The sequence below is a fragment of the Heloderma suspectum genome, chromosome 12, assembly GCF_057233095.1.
Source record: "Heloderma suspectum isolate Gila_16-S chromosome 12, 16-S_ref, whole genome shotgun sequence".
Taxonomy (NCBI): Eukaryota; Metazoa; Chordata; class Lepidosauria; order Squamata; family Helodermatidae; genus Heloderma; species Heloderma suspectum.
Window position 1 is genome coordinate 3,789,572 of NC_139469.1, and position 20,103 is coordinate 3,809,674.

Here is a 20,103-nt window from a genome sequence, read left to right on the forward strand (position 1 = left end):
ATTTACTGTGAAAATTGCAGCAACGCTCAGAGGGAACTGGGAATCCTGAGGGAGGTGGCAGATGGTATCAGTGTCCCCACTAATAAAAAAGTGCCGGTGTTGCATCCCGGCAGGCCCTGGCTGTGCTACACCACTGCACCCAGGTTACCTGATCACAGTCTCCCCCGCCATGGCGAGATGAATTGTATTTCTGTGTAAATTATAGTAATGCTTTCCAAATGTACATCTATACATATAAATTTGCATGTGCACTAATTATACACATACATTTACATATGCACTACCTGCCTTGAATGCCACTTTTCTTGGTAGAAAGGCAGGGTACAAATCCAATCAATCAGTAAATAAACATGAAGATTTTGTGCAAATCTGTATCCTCTTTGGTTGTCTTTTTTTGGTGATGCATTTCCTCGTTTTTTTAAAGCAGCCAGCCTAGCACACTGCCCATCAGAGTAGATAATACCGGGAATAAATGGACCCACAGCCTGACTCTGTAGTAACCTGCTTGTAACTTAAGTCTGCACTATGTGAAGAAGTTTGACTTTTTCTCTGCCCCAAAATTACTGACCATCCATTTCACTGGGTGAGAGTTGTTCTTCCTCTCTCTTCAGAGACAGGTCATGTCATTTTGGTGCCTGTTAATCATACTCCATTAATGGCCACCTCACCTTGCCTATAGGTAAGGTCAGATGTATCTTTCAGTCCTATTTTCCCTGATTTTTAACTTGGAATCATCCAGGAGGGAAATTGCCAAGCTAGCTGAGAATCTGAGAAGCAGAATATATTTGCACAGAGTGAGATCAAAAGATGGCAAATCTACTTCTGCCTAATATATTTATTACATTTTTATACTGCGCAATAGCTGAAGCTCTCTTGAGAACAGGAGTGCAATAAAAGTTGAGGACAGGGTGGACCTCCATCAACAGTTCAATCTTCTGGTGGCCATTTTGAGAGGGCAAAGGGAGTCCCCTCAAAATGGCCCCAAAACTAGTTGGAGGCCTTTCAAAATGGCTGCCAGCGAGTCTCTTCTTCTGTGCCCTGCCGTCACAATTGCCAGTTCTCCTTACACACACACACACACGTCACACATGTTCTGGAACATAACAACATCTGGTTCCAACCTTTTTTATTCTGCTGTGTCACATCAAGAAACACAGTTCTCATAAAGAAGTACAAAGCAGACATTAAAGAAATAACCCTAGCACTGCTGTGGATGTCTGTTCTGTGTTAGTACTGTTTTGTGGAGAATCTGTTCCGTTGGGTTTTATCTCACTGTGGGTAAGAGTGTCTGGTTTTCTTCTTTATGGGGCAAATTTGTTCTGTGGGATCTTCAAGGTGTCTCCTCTGTTCTTTTGAGCTATGTGGCAGATAATTTGTGGGCTTCTGTAGGCCTCTTGGAGCCACACAGTTTATGGAGGGGTACTCTGTATCTGATGGGGTCTGTCGTAGGAGTTCTGCGGAGCAAGCAGAGAGGTGCTTTTTCTCAGATAATGTGCATGTAGCGCAAGGGTGGGCAACTTTGGGTTGGTTCAGGGACCACTTTTGTCCCACGGAACCCCCTACAGACTCTCCTGCCACCGCCACACCATTAAGCATGGTGGTGGCTCCCCCCAAAACAGCGATTTGTAGTGCTTTGAACGCGCAGGGAAGATGCTAATATTTGCTGAGGGGTGTGTGAGAATTTTCACTTGATCTATCAAAACTCTTTGTGGCTTTGAAATTCCTCACACGTTTCGACTGAGGAACTGTTGGGGATGTTCAGTGAAGGAGGTGACCCCACAGAAAGGTGGACGTTGAGAAGAGAAAGGAGAGAAGTGGGACCACGTAGATGTTTTGGAAGGGCTTCTGGAACAGCAAGGAGGATGCAATGGAGAGGAGGAGGAGGATGAGAGCCACCTTGGGGTCCTTGCAAGAGAAAAAAGGCAGGATGACGATGATGATGATAAAAATTGCAGAGTCATTTTGGGAAATGGGTTGCGAACCAGTGGCCCTCCAGATGTTGTTGGACTACAACTCCCATCACCCTTGGCCATTGGCCATGCTGGCTAATGTTGATGGGATGTGGAGTTAAACAGCATCTGGAGGGCCTCATGTTCCCCATCCCTGTTCTACAGCATCTAGGAAGGGAGGTCCAGGCATAAGGGGCAGCAGGGAAGAAAGAATGCCGTCATTTGAGGGAGTAGGAGACCTTAAAGTAGGTTGAGGGTGGAAGAGTTGGAGGAAGGAAGGGCACAGGCAAGGATAAAAATGGGAAATAAGGGCAAAAAGGAGGGAGTGGCAGCAAGGCCATGGGAAGCGAAGTAAGGACAATTTGCTTTGGAATCCAGTGGCGATGACAGAGAGGGCAGGATGGAGGCTGGAATGGGTCAGGGTTGAAAGAATCCGGTAAAGAAGTAATGACTGTGGAGAGCCTTGAACAAAGAGAGAGAAATGCCTTGGCACACAGACGGAAGCAGAGGGAGCAGGAGAAAGATGATGTATTCAGTCATTCATTCAATGTATACCCTCACCTTTTCCACCAAGAAAACGGTGCTCAAGACGGCTCAGAGATGAAGCGAGCTGACAGTCGTGGGCAAAGGGAGAGAGGAAGATATGACTAGCTCATAGGACCAAACTGGTGCTTTCCTGTGCATAAAGGGTCCAGCCATAGCATCCCTGGGATTGCTTGATGCTTGTAGCTCATCTACACAGAGCACTCCGCCACAGCTTACTTTTGGAAGTCCTGTGGAGCCACAGTGAGCTCTGGGTGGGAGTTTCACACTGGGTGTGCAGTGGGGCAATCATGTCAAATTCAGCCCCATTCCAGTCAACTCACATCATCACCCCATAATGCCAAGCTAGTTGTGTGAATTTGTCCACAGTCAGGGGAAGAGTGCAGAACAGTGTTCAAGGGTGGGGACTAGTTTTCTCCTAACCCGGACTTTACCTCTCTCGCTGATCTGCAGGAAGCCACTGCCAGTCTAGGGGAACCCCTGAACCTTCTAACAGTTCGCAAGATCTCAGTGGCCAGGATGCATTCCTTACCCAACGACAGCTACATGTTCCGCCCTGTGATGCCAGCCAAAACCCCCTTCCCGCTTCATGAAGTGGAGTTGGAAGCCTACTCATACAAGTCACCGAGAGGTAATGCGTTTGTGTGGGACTGTGGGCCAGTGGAGTTGGATGCACACACACACCAGTGTTGTGTTTACACAACACTAGATGTTTCTGATCTCATCAGTATGAATCATGGCAGAACGGTTCTCTCAAGAATTGCCCAGACACCTGCCACAGTGGATGCTGGGAAATTTCAGGGTTTTAAAATCACCAAGGATCTTCAGAGAAGATCTGGACACAGGTCAGTAAGTCTCAGCAAAGGGCAGTATCCTATTTAACACCACCACTAACATAAATTATGTTGCACTAGCATAAGCAACTTCTCACGCTATGCCAATATCATTGGCTGGCGCAACGTTTTCTGGTTGCACCAGCAAAAGCTATATGCGCTGCGATAGCGGTTGTTTACGCTACTGCAGTGTAATTTAAATTAGCAGTAGTGTCAAATACAGTAGTGCCCTATCCTTCCCACTGCCGACAGCAGGAGGGATAGTCAGGGCAAGCAAAGTCAAGGCAAAATATGTTGAATCAGAGGCCAAAGCCTGACAACTCAAGGAAGGAGCAAAAATAGATTCTTGGTGCTTTGGCTAGCTGTTTGGAAACCTGCCAACAAATAGACCCAATGAAGTCATAGGAATTTTGTGGTGGGATTATGACCCTTCTTTGGATATATCAGGGTGAAAAATAATTAAACTTTATGAGGAAACACTGTGAAAATGTTGGCGGTTCTTTGGTGTTGCATCTATGGTGCAAAGTGTTGAGGGACGGTCTTCTCTGGCACGGAGGGAACGTGCTGGTAGATGAAGGTACTCTCCAACCACTGCAAGGAGCCATTCATATCTGGTGGTCCACAGCCCCAGTGAATGCACGGCAAGAGTGTGGTGGTGTAACTAGACACATCTCCATCTGAGTAAGCAATAGAAAATGAAGGACGGGGGTCTTGCTTGCTCTGTTTTAGGTTTAATAATATTTCTGTCCTGCCCTTTCTCCAAAGAGCTACAGGCAGGCACACCTGGCTCTCTCTGCATGCCCCTGAGGGTCTTTCTTGACACACAGATGGTAAGAAGAGAGCATTAAGATGCAAAGGGCTGGATGCACCCAATCTTGTCTGATCTCAGAAGCTAAGCAGGGTCAGCCCTGGTTCGTACTTGGATGGGAGACCACCTGGGAATCAGGCTTCCTGCACTGAGCAGGGGGTTGGACTCGATGGTCTTGTAGGCCCCTTCCAACCCTATGAGTCTATGATTCCCCATTGAGCTTGACAGTCAAGGTGGAACATAAATAACCAGGTGATCTCTTAGGTATGCTGGGCCCAGGCCACTGAGGGCTTCGTAAGTCATCACCAGCCCCATGATTTGAGCCCAGAAGGCAAAAGGGAGACAGTGCAGACACTGGAACACTGGTGCAACCTGTTCCCAACTACCAGCCCAGTTCAGAAAGTAGAACAAATTGTAAACGGTGCTTGTTGTGGTAATGGCTGGAATCATCGCTTGTTATGGGTTCCAATTCCCCACACTGGTTTGCTTTGAGTTTTTCGGACAGCTCTGCCGCTTGAAGCATGCAAGCTCCACAGTTTGGAGAATGACGTTCTTTCTTTGCTTTCTAGGGTCTATCACCTCTGTTCGTTCCCAGCCTGTGGGGACTTGCTCTTCTCTGAGGGTTCCGTGGGAAGCTTTTCACCCAACAACCCCACCTCCTCGCCATGATGGTGGAGGCCCATGGAAACTTCTACCCCCACACGCTGCCCCACGATCTCCCAGTCTCAACAGGCTGCTATGTAGACAGGTGGGACTCCTCAGCATTTAACGTGCTCTCCTAAAACATGAAGAAATGAACTTGAGAACTTGGGGTGGGAGTGGGCAGAGGTTATCTTCCATTTTCCCATTTCCAGGGTTATCCATTCATCTCTCATTCCCCATCCTGGACTGTCCCATCCTCCTGGCGTCTGCCAGAGGTCACCCAAGTAGCCAACCATAACTGGTGTGGAGAAGAGAAGGTTGCCTCAACAACCTTCCCAGAAACTAGAGTTCCTTCAAAATGTAACTTAGAGGAACAGTCATGATAAATATGGAGGTTCCAGGCAAAGCACCTGAGGGATTTCAAGGGACATTTATTTCACTGAAAGAGCCCCAAGTATTTTGCAACAGGTAGAGACAACAGCACAGTGATAAAGCTTGGCCTGCAGGCAGTCCCAAGTTCAGTCCCTGGTAGCTCCAGGTAAGGACTCAGGTAGCAGATGATGGGGGAGACATTTCTCTACCTCTGACCCCAGAGAACCACTGCCAGTCAGAGGAGACAGTACTGGGCCAGATGGGAAAAACAATGTGCACTGGTATAATCCAGATTCCTGTGCTCCTTGGTAGCAATCCAAAGGTATCAAGCGATGTGGCTGTCTGTGAAGTGAGCTCCACTGTAGTGGCACCTCCACAGTGAAGGCTAAAGTTTGCACCAACTGATGTAATCTCTCATGGGTGTTGGATTTGCACCAGGGCCTTCTCAGGAGATTTCACTAACTGAGCCAGGGGGGGAAACAGTGGAAATCCACGGATACGGCCTGTGTCATGGAGCCCCACCACTGGGCATTTGCTAGGCCACGGCATGCTAGGATGCAGAGCGCCCTCCAAAACCACCCCCTGATTACTGCCCCTGATTAGCCACCGCTGCCACCACCACCACCAAAAACAACACCCGTGAATACTGGGTCCCCAGATAGGTTGGGCCCCCTTAGGTGGGTGGATCTACCTGCTCTGTGTGATCCTGCCTTGGCACCTGGAGGGAGAGGGCGGAGTTCCTCCTTCCCACTGTCCCTCACCTGTTAGCTTGGGGAAGCATTGGAGAGGTAAGAAGGGGATGGCAGGAACAGGGCAAGGGCCCACCAGGGTCATCTTGTCATGGGCCTCCCAAAACCTGGAACCGGATATATCTGTCTGTATTCTTGATCCAGAAATGCCTGCTTCCCCTCTGTTTTCCTTCTCTCTTTGCACCACAGGAGGCCGTTCAGAGGGAATCTTTGAATGGTCCAAATGCAGATTCTAAGGACAACGTACACACCGAGGTCTGTGAGAACCGACCACCAAAGAAGCTGTCCCAGAGCATTCTGGGTCCACCTCTGCTTCACCCAGCCCCCACATCTCTGCCCGGGACACCTCCTCTTCCCCATGCTTCACCCCACCGGTCCTCAAGCGTCCGTACCCGCAAACACACATTCAGTCAGCACAGCGTCCCCAGCAGGCTTTCCAGCTGCAATAGCAATCCAGACATCTCACTCTTCGAATCCTCAGACCTGGCTGACGAAGAGGTCAGCCACATCACCAGCTCTGCAAGGAGCTGGGGGGAGCGACCGGACAGCGGAGACTGCTCTGACTCTCCCTTCACCTCTCCCGCTCCATCGCCCGCTCCATCTCCCACTCCCCTCAAGAACTGCAGCACAACCAGTCTAACAGCAGGGAGCAGCAAAGAGAAGGACTTGAAGAAGTTCTATAGCGTTGACACGCGAGGGTTCTTGGCCAAGCCAACTTGGGCAGATGACCAAAGAAGACACTCCATTGAGATCTGCCCATCCATTGACGATGGCGGTCACAGCTTCATCGAGCCATCAGAGGAGAAGAAAAGACTTCCTCTCCACATTCAGTCAGAGTCTGAGTACATCCACGGGGTTCGGCGGAAGAAGAAAATGAGCCCGCCTTGCATTTCTATAGATCCTCCCATGGAGGAAGAAAGCAACACGGCGACACGTACCAAAGCATCCGAGAACAGCCTGCTGAGGAGAAGGACCCCATCATGCGAATCCACATCCTACAGGGACTCCTTGGATCTTGCCGACAACCAGCCAGGAGACCCAGCCTCCAAGGCAGAACGCCGGGGGGGTCCCGCCTGCCGAGGGGAGCACTTGACGATCCCAAACTTCTCCTTTGAGCAGTCCGATGCCAACTCCACCAGTGGTCTCTCGGACCGCCTCCTGGAGAGCGGCCAGGCCGCACCTCCCCCTGCGGATTCCCGGCCTGCTGACTGCACGGCACTAGAACTGCAAAAGATGGACCATTTGAAAACTCAGTGCAACATCCCTGAGCAAAACCAAGAGGTTCTTGGTGGGATAAAGAGTCCCCTACGGAAGCACGGACTGGTCCCTGCGATCACAGCAACAGACGAAGCCGCAGAGGAACCACTATAGCTTCCGAGGGGGGAGGTCGAGAGTGAACCTAAGGGCTTTGCCACCCAAGTGGCTTTGAAGTGGAAAAAGATTGAAAAGTCACAACTCCGTGGCCGAAGCGTATCCCAAAACACTTGTCTCTCTCTTTAAGCGCTGTGAAGGTTTTGTTGTTGTTGTTGTTGTTTTATATATAAAAAAGGACGAAATCAAAGAGAAGATGATTTTAAAAGCAGCAACAAGGTTCAGGGTAAGGAAAGGTGATTTCTTTTCCTTTCTAAGCGGCACACGGAGTAGCTTTTCCAATTTTTCTTTTCCTCCCCCCCTTTCCCCCCGGCGTGGCCTCGATCACATTGATTTGGGTTTCGGGCCTTTATTTTATCTTTTTTAAAGAAAAAAATAGGATTTAAAGAAAAGAAACAAATCTTTTTTGACTTTTTTGAAACGGCACCTTTTATTATTGCACGGAAAGTTGTCACAGGAAGCGGAAGTGCCCAGGAGATGCGAGTTGTATATTGTCTGTATATCAGCAGTTATTATAAATAGAAAATAATGTATTTGAGAAATAAAAAAGAAAACTCACACACATGCAAAAAGAGCCACACACACATAACACAACATAAACGTCCACATAAAAACTCTTCTCTTCGTAAACAACATATTTTTATAGCGAACAATTGTCCCAATCCAGCTACAGTTAGTCACATCTGAATCCCACTGAAGCCAACGGAAGATGCTGCTCGCAACTAACGTGGGTTCTGTTGCTTTCAGTGGGACAAGCAGTCCAATCCTATGCATGTTTACTTAGAAATTAGTCCCAGTGGCCCTGATCCATCTCATTTCAGTCTCAGTTAACTCCCACTGAAACCAACTATTTGTCCCCATCAGTGTAAGTGTGCCTAACTTTATCTGTATTGGAAACACTTAAAGCGCAATCCTGTATAGGCCTATTCAGAAGTAAACCCCATTACGTTCAATTGGACTTATACCCCGGTATATGGGAGTGAGTTTCAACTGGACTTACTCCCAAAGAAGTGTGTTTAGAACAGCAGCCTTAGTCACTACTAACTTTAGCTGGATTCGGAACTGTTTATCCCACTACCCTATAGAAGATACTTTTTCTTTCTTTTTTGCATTAGCATCGATTCTCAACTGGATGGTGTATTGTTAGATTCTAAGTGGAAGCTTAACAACGATGCTTACCGGTCTCTTTAATTTTGCCCCAAATATATACCTCCCCTTCTTCTTCCCTCCGCATTACCTGACCAGCTATCCTTCCGGCTTCAGCTTCCAGCAAATGTTTTGGTGTCCTTCTTCTGGTCCCATCTTTTGCTTCAATTCATTTATTTGATGTCCTTGCTACAGGAAATGGATGAAAACCAAAATCACTACTGAATCGTAGCCAGTGCAATAACAATAAGCTATTCATTCTTCTTCTGGGTACAGAATCTGTCCTTTTTAATTTTACATATAATCAAGTGATATTGTTTTTTCCCCCTCTGTTTTCTTAATGGAATTCAGGTTAAATGTTGCAATAATCTGAACTTTAAAAGTGCACAATGAGGGCTGAAAGTGAGGAAGATTTCTGAAGTTGACAGGAAAAGACAAACAAAAAACAAATAAATAGTAAATTATTTAAGGCTTGTTATTTTGTTCACTGCACTCAGGAGTAAATTAATAGTCCAGTACATACAGAATCAGCATCGTATCTGTAGAGCCAAGGGGCAGTTTGGAAACACCCTCAACATGTTCAATACAGAAATTTCCGAGGCAAACTCTGAAGAAGAAAAAAGGTGATGCAGGTTTTTGGAATGTTTCACTATGAATGGGGAAATGCCAAATGTGGACAGTGCTGACTGGCTAGTACCTGTATCATCGTCAACACAACTCCTTCTGCCCCCCTTCAGCACCACATCTCGAGAGTGCTTTTAAAATATTTCTGGAAGGTTAAAGGAAGGAGATATAGACAGGTTAATGTCCATGTGAGGCTTTTAAAAAGTTATGAGACAGCCCACCTGAAGCATTAGGAGAGGGACAAGAGCTGGAGGGACAAGAGTATGACTGCTGGAGCAGCATTCGACTTGATGGGATACCCGAATGCAAGACTATTTGGAAAGTCAGGATAACAGTAGGCTCACACAGCAGGGAAGGAGCCTGCTGTAAGCCTGTAACAACTAACAAGTTTTAATTTTAAGTTGCCCAGGGGCTTGTTTCCATGAGCAATTTACTCCAAGCTGGCTGCGTTTGGAGGTCGTTAGGGATACATGATGTCGTGGCCATCCAGCAGCCACCCTGGAGCTTCTCAGGGAAAAACCAGAGTTCCTGAGACTGTTTAAAGTCCTGTTCTTTTCCTCAAGTCGGGTTCTCCCTGGTGTAGTTGCTGTGTGCCCCAACTCCCTCATGGTCCTGGGATGTGATAGCCCTGCCATGGAGTGTGCCTTTTACCCTGACCCTGGTCAAGGGGTGTTTTCTGTGTGTTTCTCCTCCCTGCACAAACCAATGAGTGTCTACTCAGAAGTAACTCTCCCATTGTGCTCAATGAGGCTTGTCCCCAGAATGCCCACATCAGAACTTACAGAGATCCCCCTCAATTGCAATGACACAGTTCAAAGCCCAATTCCCTAAGTGCGGTTAAGTGTGATCTCGAGGCTCCGATTCTCCGTGGTTTGCTTTATTGCCTTAGGAAGTAACTACTTCAACCCTTTGTTATAGAGATCCTGCGGGTTAAAATGAGGGTGGTTTCTGCCTTTGTGTTTACTGCTGTCTTTCCCACAACAAACCCATTCATGTCTCCTCAGAAGTGACTCCCATTGTGCTGAATGAGGCTGCCGTATGAATGCCCATATCAGTACTTACAGAGATCCCCCTCAATTGAAATGGCACAGTTTAAAGCCCAATTCCTTAAGTGTGGTTAAGCGTGATCTCAAGGCTCCGATTCTCTGTGGTTTGCTTTATTGCCTCAGGAAGTAACTACTTCACAGCTTCCTTATAGAGATCCTGCGCAGTATCGGTTTGGTCAGAAAGGGGGCTGTGTTCTCCCCCCCCCTTCCCAGTACAAGTGTATGTGTGTCTGTCTACTCAGAAGTAACACCCATTGTGTTCAATGAGGCTTGGGGCTGATTGTGGGGCTTGTCCTACAAATGCGCACAAGGAGAAGTAACTACTTCGCACCTTCCTTACAGATCCTGGAGGGGGGTGGAGGCCTCTCTTATTGGTTGTGCAGCCCCTGCCACTCAGATGATGTTCACGCCAACCCCCACCCTACTCGGAAGTAAGTTATATTAAGCCACCGAGAATGGTGCGATGTACACCCTCGTGGAGCCCGGACCAAAAGCGGGTCCTACAAAAATGTGGGTGAGCCACTCCCCCCTTCTCCTTCCATTGTCATGGAAACAGGGTCCGGGGGCCCTATTTGGACTGAAAGGCAACTCATACATTTATAAATAATTTAAAGAAAGAAATTAAAATCCTTAAGGGGTTTAAGCCAAGCTAAACGTGAACTTCTTGCATATTTATTTATTACTTTTATAACCCATCTTTCCTCCAAGAAGCTCAGGGCAATGAATGTGGTTCTCTCTCCCCTCCCACATGTTATCTTTACAACAACCCTGGGAGGTAGCTTAGGCTGAGAGATTGTGACCGGCCTAAGATTACCCAGTAGGTTTCATGGGCTGAATGGAGATTTGAACCTGAGTCTCCCCAGTCCTAGTGCAACACTCTAATTACTGATCCGGATCAGGACTAGAGCACTGGGGGACGGGATTTATCCTTTTTCCCTCTGCACCATTTTCCCAATTAAAATTGTCCCCCACCAACCCAAAGCTTCTACTTGCTCAAGGAGGACAAAACATGCAGGTATGATACCCGCACATTTTGCCTCCTGGGGTAAGCAGCAACTCTGGAGCGAGGAGGCGATTTTAACAGTGGGCAGGGAAACATTAACCCACCCACCCCTCAACTAGAGATGTACAGATTTTGTTAAGTCCATTCCATCTGTGTTTTACAGACTGGCAGGCATTTTTCATTCCCTAGTCCACTCATTAATGGAATTGGATTTTTTTAGGGATGCATAAGAGTTTTCATTCCACTTGCACTAATGCGCATTAGCGCTAATTCGCACTTGCGCTATTATGCATGTGTGCTAGTGCACATGAGTGCAAGTACACTTTAGCATTAATGCCGATTAGCACAAGTGCACATTTGCACAATCCCCCCCAAAAGTAAAAAAAAAATCTGCAAGTCCACGGAATCAACACAACTTGGAAAAAGCCAGTCTGCTGTGGAATACACAGGTCAGATACACAGAAATCTGAACTCATCTGAATCTGTTGTGGATTTCTCTGACATCCCTACCCTTAGCACTATGGTCCCAATGTGAATCTCCCTCCCACGCTGCTACTATTAACACCTTTTTAAAACCAAAGGAAGAGCTCCTGATCACACATCTTCTACCATGCCACGTCTACTTTGGTCCTTAGATGACATTCCTTGTGATCATGCTGTAAGTGAACACTTTGCATCCTTCATGGCTCAAATGCATTTCAGAAACGAGATGATTATCAATAATTCATTGCGGGGGTGGGGGGAGCAGGCTACTGCAATGTCAAGAACGTGCTGACATTCTGAATCTGCTGCCAAGGGCTGAATCGCAAAAGAGAAGATGGGAACAAAGAAACGTCCCAAGAATGTTTCTGGTTTGCCTGCAATGTCTGTAACTAGGGGGGGGAAACAGACAAACAAACATGGGAAATACACAGAATTTTGCATTCCTTCTAGTGTGTCAGAGAAGCAGGAATGTATCCTACGAACCAGCCCTCCCCAACCTGGTACCTCCCAGACGTGCTGTTCTTCAACTCCCATCTTGGCCATGCTGGCTGGGGATGATCGGAGTGGAAAGAATAGCACATCTGGAAGGTACCAGCTCAGGGGAAGCTGCTCTGTACTAATAGCAGACTGAAGAATCACAAGCAATTCAATGATAACTGAGTGTGCTCAGTGGCCACGGAACAGTGACTGGAGGCGGAGGGAATGTGGATGCAACTGAGTATCCTCAAAGACAGCATGGCTGGCTGGCTGCCTGGCACCCTGAACAGAAGTGCTTCATACTGCAACATTTTTTTTTTGCAGTCCCACCTGCCTCTTCTAAGATGGCACCTGGTTCATACAAGCACCATCTAAAAACAGAGAAAGTGTGTTTTTTTCCTTCTAATCTTTTCTTTTAGTCATGTGCAGATTTTAAATGATTTATTAATCAAGTAAAACCACTATGGTTAATCAACTAAGGGAGCAATCCTATGTATGTTTGGACAGAAAAAAGTCCTCCAACTCCCAGCATGCCCCAGCCAACCATGCTGGCTGGGGCATGCTGGGAGTTGTAGGGCCTTTTTCTGTCTAAACACGCATAAGATTGTGCCCTAAGATGTCTTTAATCGGGAGATGGCCATAATGAAAGAATTCTTAGCAGAATTTCAGAGCCAGTTCTACCTTTCTCTGCTTGCATCTTTAAGGTGCATGTAATGCAGCCTCCCTCAACCTGGTACCCCCCCAGATGTTTTGGATTACAACTCCTGCCCATTGGCCATGCTGGCTGGGGCTGATGGGAACTGAAGTCCAAAACATTTGGAGGACACCAGTTTGTGGGAAGGCTGATGTAGGGTAACTGAGAGAAAATGGCCAGAACATGGAGTCAGTGGCATTTTTGAAAAAGTGGACAAAAACAAGCCTTCAAGTGTTTCTGGAAGGTGAAAAGGACAGAATGAAAACTGCTATCTGGCAGGAGCAAGTTTCATGCTGCATGTCAACACCAACGCACAAACCTGACCTCCTGTGTAATCTATTTAAAAGGTTTATTACTAAAACAAAAGCTAAATAAAAGGGGTCAAACCTACCTAAAAGTGTGATTGTGAGATGGATTCCAAAATACTGGGGGCTTTTTACAGGTTTACATGCTTACAGGTTCATTAGATGACATTGTGTTCCTCCAGTTTCACTTCTGTGTCTAACGAACATTTTCAGCAAGTTTTTTTAGAGCGGGGAAAATGTGGCATTTAATTGTGAAAGTGAAAGGAAGCGTGATTTCCTCTGGTGTAGTTGCACAATTCTGCTATACCACAGCACCACCTAGGGGTTATGTAGCAGAAAAGCAGTAAGGGAAATGCTCCTCATGTAGAGATAAGATCTAAGAACATAAGAAGTGTCATGCTGGATCAGACCAAGGGTCCATCTAGTCCAGCATTCTGTTCACACAGTGGCTAACCAGCTGTTGAGTGGGAACCCACAAGCAGGGCATGAGCGCAACAGCTCCCTCCCACCCATGTTTCCCAGCTACTGGTGTACATAGGCTCATTGCCTCTGGTACTGGAGGTAGCAAATAGCCATCAAGACTAGTATCCATTCATAGTCTTTTCCTCCAGGAATTTGTCCAACCCCCTTTTAAAGCCATCCAACTTGGTGGCCATCATGACATCCTGTGGTAGTGAGTTCCATAGTTTAACTATGCGCTGTGTGAAGAAGTCCTTCCTTTTATCTGTCCTGAATCACCCACCAATCAGCTTCATGGGATGACCTCAGGTTCTAGTATTTTGAGAAAGAGAATAATATCTCCCTATCCACATTTTGGCAGCATATAAGATAAGGAAAAAATACAGAACTATGTAAAACAAATGCAATAGAAAAATCAATCAATGAATTTGCAATAAAAATGCTATAAAAACAGACACAGTACAGTTCAAAGCGCATTTTGAACTGTCAGTACCATATTGGAAGACAATTGCATTTTGTTTTGTTTTTCAAAGTATCTTTAACCAAAAGAACGAACAACTGCTTGACTTTCAAAGCAGCATGGGGCAGGCTACAGCAAAGGAAACTCCAGTACAGCATCCCCCAGGTGGAACTGAGCCTTCGGGAATATGAATTTGATTGATTGATTGCATTTCTATACCGCCCCATAGCCGAAGCTCTCTAGGCAGTTTACAGAATTTAAAACATTAAATACAAATAACAAGTTTAAAAGCCATTTACAAAAAAGCAGATAAAAGCACACAGACAATATACACAAACAACATATAACTAAAAACAACATTTAGTCATAACTAAAGACACATCCAGGACTGATTAAAACTCATGTGCTGCCAAATGCCTGGGAAAAGAGAGGTCTTAACCTGGCACCTAAAAGATAATAATGTTGGCGCCAGGAGGACCTCCTTAGGGAGCCTGTTCCACAGATGGGGGGCCACCACTGAGAATAATGTGTCCATTGGAGGTGGAGATGGTGTTAAGCATTAATTCTTGGTGTGAGGATTGGAATGTTACAAGCATGTCTATGTTATCATGTGTGGAACATGGGAAGGTATGCAGTCCAGGAAAACACATAACCACTTGATGGTGCTAAAAGCATAGATTAGCCCTTGGTGTCATTAACTTAGAATTCCCACTACATTCAATCTCCATAGGAGTGAGGGGGAAATCTGCCACTGATATGAACCTGCTCCGCATGGATCAGAAGCAAAGAAAAATCTGAGACAAAGAGCGATCTCTTTCTGCCCTTCAGAGCTTCCGAAGATGCACGGAAGGAGCTGCATTAAAAAAAGAGGAACTCCTAATGAAGGCCTCCGAAAGACTTAAAGGCTCTGAGCCATTAAGACACATCCCTGCATGAAAAGCTTTAATGGGCCAGATTTTATGGATGAAGTCAATTTAATTATTTATCCTAAAAAGCTTGTGCAAATATTGAGCACGTTAATTAGTAGTCATGCAGCCTCTATGATCTCATAATGATGAGAGATTAAAGGCTGCTTTTAATTGAATTAGGGCTGCATTCATGTTTGAGGCGGGGGACGGGTTGTGTGTTTTCCAGCTGAATAAAAAAAGAGGGGGGAAAGAACTTCCAGTCAATACAATCAGAAATTTAACTTCTAAGCATTATGCATCCAACTGTTGCTTGTGGATAGAAATGATTCTCCAAAGGAGCATTCATGGGAATGCTTAAGGTTAGTTCCCCTTTGATGCCGCTGAAACATCCCTTTGTCCACTCACCATCAAGGTGGTTAAAAGCTGGTGGAAGCACAGCATCGTGTTCATATTCTTTGGGAGAGCATTTTAGGAATGATCCTAATCTACGAAAGCTGTTGGGGGCATTTCCTTCCAAATTTATTTGGTTAGCCAAGTGGCAGTACCATGGGTACACTGAGTGAACGAGGGCTACAGGAGTGCCAAGGGACCGAGATGGCACCCTCAAAACACAGAACTCAGCCTGCTGGGCTAGTAGCCGAAACAGAGCACTGGTGGCGCAGAAGGTAACACACTGGAGCACGACTGGAATCCCAGTTCGGGAGGCACCAAGCCAGTTCTTTACATGGAGCTTGAAGCATGCTGTGGGCAAGCCGGAGTGGAAAGATCCTGTGGTCTCAATAGGGCATAGTCAAATGGCACCCCCACCTGTCTCTTCAAACCTGTGCTGCTGACCAGATGAGAAGGAAACCACTCCCAACACACACACACACAGCTGCATCTAGTACTGCAGTGCGCACAAGTCCTTTGGCCATGACTGGTGGTGCGCTTGCCAAACAGGCCTGCCACTTTAAAAGCACCGGAGCTGCCATGATACGGTCATGTCTCTTTTTGTCAAACAGAATGGCAGCCTGCAAGCAAATCCGTCAAGGAACTTCGCCCCCGCACTGCCTATCTGAGCCTTTGATTCTCCCTCTTTGTAATTTGATTTAGACAACAGAAGGAGAGGGAGCTGAGAGCAGTGGCAACACGGCCGGGGATGAAGGAAGAAAAGGGCACCGGATATGCCACAGAGCTGAAGATTCGGCCACAGAGGAGTCAAAGCCCCTTTTGTGTTTGGAGCAGACTACAAATCAAACGACATTGTGCATCTCAAAAGCACCATAAAAACTGCGCAGGGGGTGTTTTGTAGCTTTGGATGCGCAGATGTTTCGCCAGTTAATCTTGGGAAGGCTTAAATCACGATCTCCCACATGGTGTGCTGCAGGAGGACAGCTCACAAGGGCCAAGAAATAAATGAAAGACTTCTGTGAGGCCAAACCGCCCACTGGCAGAGGAGGCTGCCCGCTGCACCTCTCTATGATTTATTCCTCTGGCCTTTTCACCTTCCAGTCCACCTCCTCTGAGCCTGGATAATCCTACCAGATCTCTGCATAGATGGGTGGGTGGATCATTCAATGACTTCGCAGTGCAGACGCACCAGAGGATTACCTGCCTTCAGTGGCTTATAACTGCTGCGCCTCTGCATGAGGCCCTGTGCTGGCTCTTCCGATCATGAGGCACACCCTAAAGAGTAAAAATGACTGCTCTGGAAGTTACCCCAAAGAGTCCCTCCCATTGGAGGCAGCCTCTTTTAAAGGTGCCTCTTCTTGCTCTTTCATACTCTAAAACTTAACTATCAGGATTTTGGAAATGCTGGCTTTACCATTTGATCATTTTCTTTGAAAAATAACTCACAAACCATTGGAACATACAGCAAGACAAGATATTGCCTTCTCGACCAAGAGAGGTTCACTACAGAAATTTTGCAAACCTCTTCCCCCACACCCCCTTCCAACAGCCGCATCACCTCTCACTGCCATTCCAAATTTCCCATGAAGGAAACTAATCTGCTGGATGTTGAAACAAAGACAGCCTGCACGGGCCAGCCAAATTCTTTCTCTGACACCAAGGCAATGTATCAACTGTTGACTTTATAAGTTGCTCTTAACTCTGATGCATGGTACATATTCCACAGAGACCAGCCTGGTCAACAAAGGGCCACTTTACAAAAAGGGTGAGAGGCGGTGGGCCGGCCCTTACGCGTGTCCTCATTTTTACCATGTTGTATTTATAGATTCACTTTTCAGCAAAGAGACCTACAATTAAAATGCACGCAAAGGCACAATTATAGAAAGGACTCATGTGGAATCTGGAATCTGGAAACCATTTTCTGTCCAGGGGGAGGGGGAGAAAGGAGCTGCTGCTTGACTCAAGACCTTGCCAGTGGTGCAGTTGCCAGCCCACAGAACTAGTAGCCTCTGTCGATCTGTCTTTATCCTTCATCCATCAAATAACCAGCTCACATATTCTGGTTGCCACTGATGCTATTTTCTCCATGCAGCTTTCACTTTTAAGTTGGCAACTTCTAGCTTGAAGTGAACACAGGCAACACCCTTCAAGAGTCCAGATTTGGCAAAGGGGCTGCAGTTGCTGACACTCCCTACGCGCTACCTCACAGGCTCTAAGGCCTGTTCTTCTACCGCATTCCGGAGTTGTTATTCTTTATTCACCTGCGTCCTCTTCCAGAGGATTAATTGAACGTCCCTGAACAGCAATATCCACCTGTCAAGCTTCTTGCCTTTGAAGCCGGGATGAGTCATTCATTACCAGCGAGGACAGACGGAGCGTACCGTCTCCAGATCCAATTGTTCCAAAGAGGGGCAAGAGTTCAGACACCAACAAATAGGCCTCTCTTCTTTTTTTATGCCATAAGAATTGGGATTGATGCAGCTCACTTTCCTCTAGGGAAGGCTTTGATTTATGCCTGTTACACAAGACATAAATGGGGTGGAGAGAAATAGAAGAAAGTAATGTTTTCAACCTCAGCCAAGAGGAATTGTGCCATCGTTAGGCCAAACAGGCAGAACAGGGGCTGACTGTGAGTTAAAGCCAGAGATCCAACTCCTTGCAGTTACTTTATTTTGAGGCACTTAAAATACACACACACATTAAAAACAAGAAAAGTAGCCAGGAAGCCGGGGGGGGGGGGGGATCCCAAATCCACAGTTGGACAATACCCTTTTTTGTTGTTGTTCAGTCATTAAGTCGTGTCCGACTCTTCGTGACCCCATGGACCATAGCACACCAGGCCTTCCTGTCCTCTGCTCCCTCCCGGAGTGTGCTCAAGTCCATATTCATTGCATCAGTGATGCTATCTAGCCATCTCATCCTCTGCCGTCCCCTTCTCCTTTTGCCTTCGATCTTTCCCAGCATCAGGGTCTTTTCCAGGGAGTTTTCTCTTCACATTAGGTGGCCAAAATATTTGAGCTTCAGCTTCAGTCTCTGTCCTTCCAATGAGCACTCAGGGTTGATTTCCTTTAGGATGGACTGATTTGACCTCCTTGCAGTCCAGGGGACTCGTAAGAGTCTTCTCCAGCACCACAGTTTGAAAGCATCAATTCTTCGGCGCTCAGCCTTCCTTATAGTCCAGCTCTCACAGCCATACGTTGCTACTGGGAAAACCATAGCTTTGATTGTGCGGACCTTTGTCAGCAAGGTGATGTCTCTGCTTCTTACTATGCTGTCTAGGTTTGCCATAGCTTTCCTCCCAAGGAGCAAGCGTCTTTTAATTTCATGGCTACAGTCACCATCTGCGGTGATCTGGAGCCCAAGAAAGTAAAATCTGTCACTGCTTCCATTTCTTCCCCTCCTATATGCCAGGAAGTGATGGGGCCAGATGCCATGATCTTAGTTTTTTAATATTGAGTTTCAAACCAGCTTTTGCACTCTCCTCTTTCACCCTCAACAAGAGGCTCTTTAGATCCTCTTTGCTTTCTGCCATTAGGGTGGTATCGTCTGCGTATCTGAGATTGTTGATAATTCTCCCGGCAATCTTAATTCCAACCTGTGGTTCATCCAACCCAGCGTTTCTCATGATATACTCTGCATATAAGTTAAATATGCAGGGCGACAATATGCAGCCTTGTCGTACTCTTTTCCCAATTTTGAACCAATCAGTTGTTCCATGTCTGGTTCTTACTGTTGCTTCTTGACCCTCGTACAGGTTTCTCAGGAGACAGGTAGGGTGGTCTGGTACTCGCATCTCTTTAAGAATTTGCCAGAGTTTGTTGTGATCAAAGGCTTTAGCACACAATCAAAGGCTTTAGCATAGTCAATGAAGCAGAAATAGATGTTTTTCTGGAATTCTCTTGCTTTCTCCATGATCCAGCAAACGTTGGCGATTTGATCTCTAGTTCCTCTGCCTCTTCGAAACCCAGCTTGTACTTCCGGTAGTTCTCGGTTCACATACTGCTGAAGCCTAGCTTGCAGGATTTTGAGCATAACCTTGCTGGCATGTGAAATGAGCGCAATTGTACGGTAGTTTGAACACTCTTTGGCGTTGCCCTTCTTTGGAATTGGAATGTAAACTGACCTTTTCCAGTCTTGTGGCCACTGTTGAGCGTTCCAAATTTGTTGGCATATTGAGTGCAGCACTTTAACAACATCATCTTTTAGGATTTTAAATAGCTCAGCTGGAATACTGTCATCTCCACTAGCTTTGTTTTTATTTATTTATTTATTTATTGCATTTATACCCCGCCTTTTTTCCTCTTGCAAGGAACCCAAGGCGGCTTACATTATCCTCCTCCTCTCCATTTTATCCTCAGAACAACAACCCTGTGAGGTGGGTTGGGCTGAGAGTCTGTGACTGGCCCAAAGTCACCCAGTGAGCTTCCATGGCCGAGTGGGGACTAGAACCCGGATCTCCCAGCTCCTAGTCCAACACTCTTGCCACTACACCACACTGGCTCTCTTTGTTGTTAGTAATGCTTCCTAAGGCCCACTTGACTTCACTCTCTAGGATGTCCGGCTCAAGTTCAGTGACCGCACTATCATGGCTATCAGGGACATTCAGATCTTTCCTGTATAGTTCTTCTGTGTATTCTTTCCACCTCTTCTTAATTTCATCTGCTTCTGTTAGGTCCCTGCCTTCTTTGTCCTTTATCATGCCAGTCTTTGCACAAAACGTTCCCTTGAGATCTCCAATTTTCTTGAAGAGATCTCTAGTCTTTCCCATTCTATTGTTTTCCTCCATTTCCTTGCATTGTCCATTTAAGAAGGCCTTCTTGTCCCTCCTTGCTATTCTCTGG

General features: G+C 46.4%; 1 protein-coding gene across 1 annotated transcript in view; it reads left to right on the forward strand.

Annotated features, from left to right (window-relative positions):
* Positions 1-8,836, forward strand: part of CACNA1H (calcium voltage-gated channel subunit alpha1 H) — a 419,417-nt gene extending 410,581 nt beyond the window's left edge. Inside the window, exons 34-36 of the mRNA XM_084818118.1 lie at positions 2,946-3,123; positions 4,703-4,881; positions 6,086-8,836. Of these exons, the coding sequence (XP_084674244.1) occupies positions 2,946-3,123; positions 4,703-4,881; positions 6,086-7,267 (1,539 nt within the window). The 3' untranslated portion in view covers positions 7,268-8,836. The remainder of the gene's footprint in view (positions 1-2,945; positions 3,124-4,702; positions 4,882-6,085) is intronic.
* Positions 8,837-20,103: the final 11,267 nt, after the last annotated feature.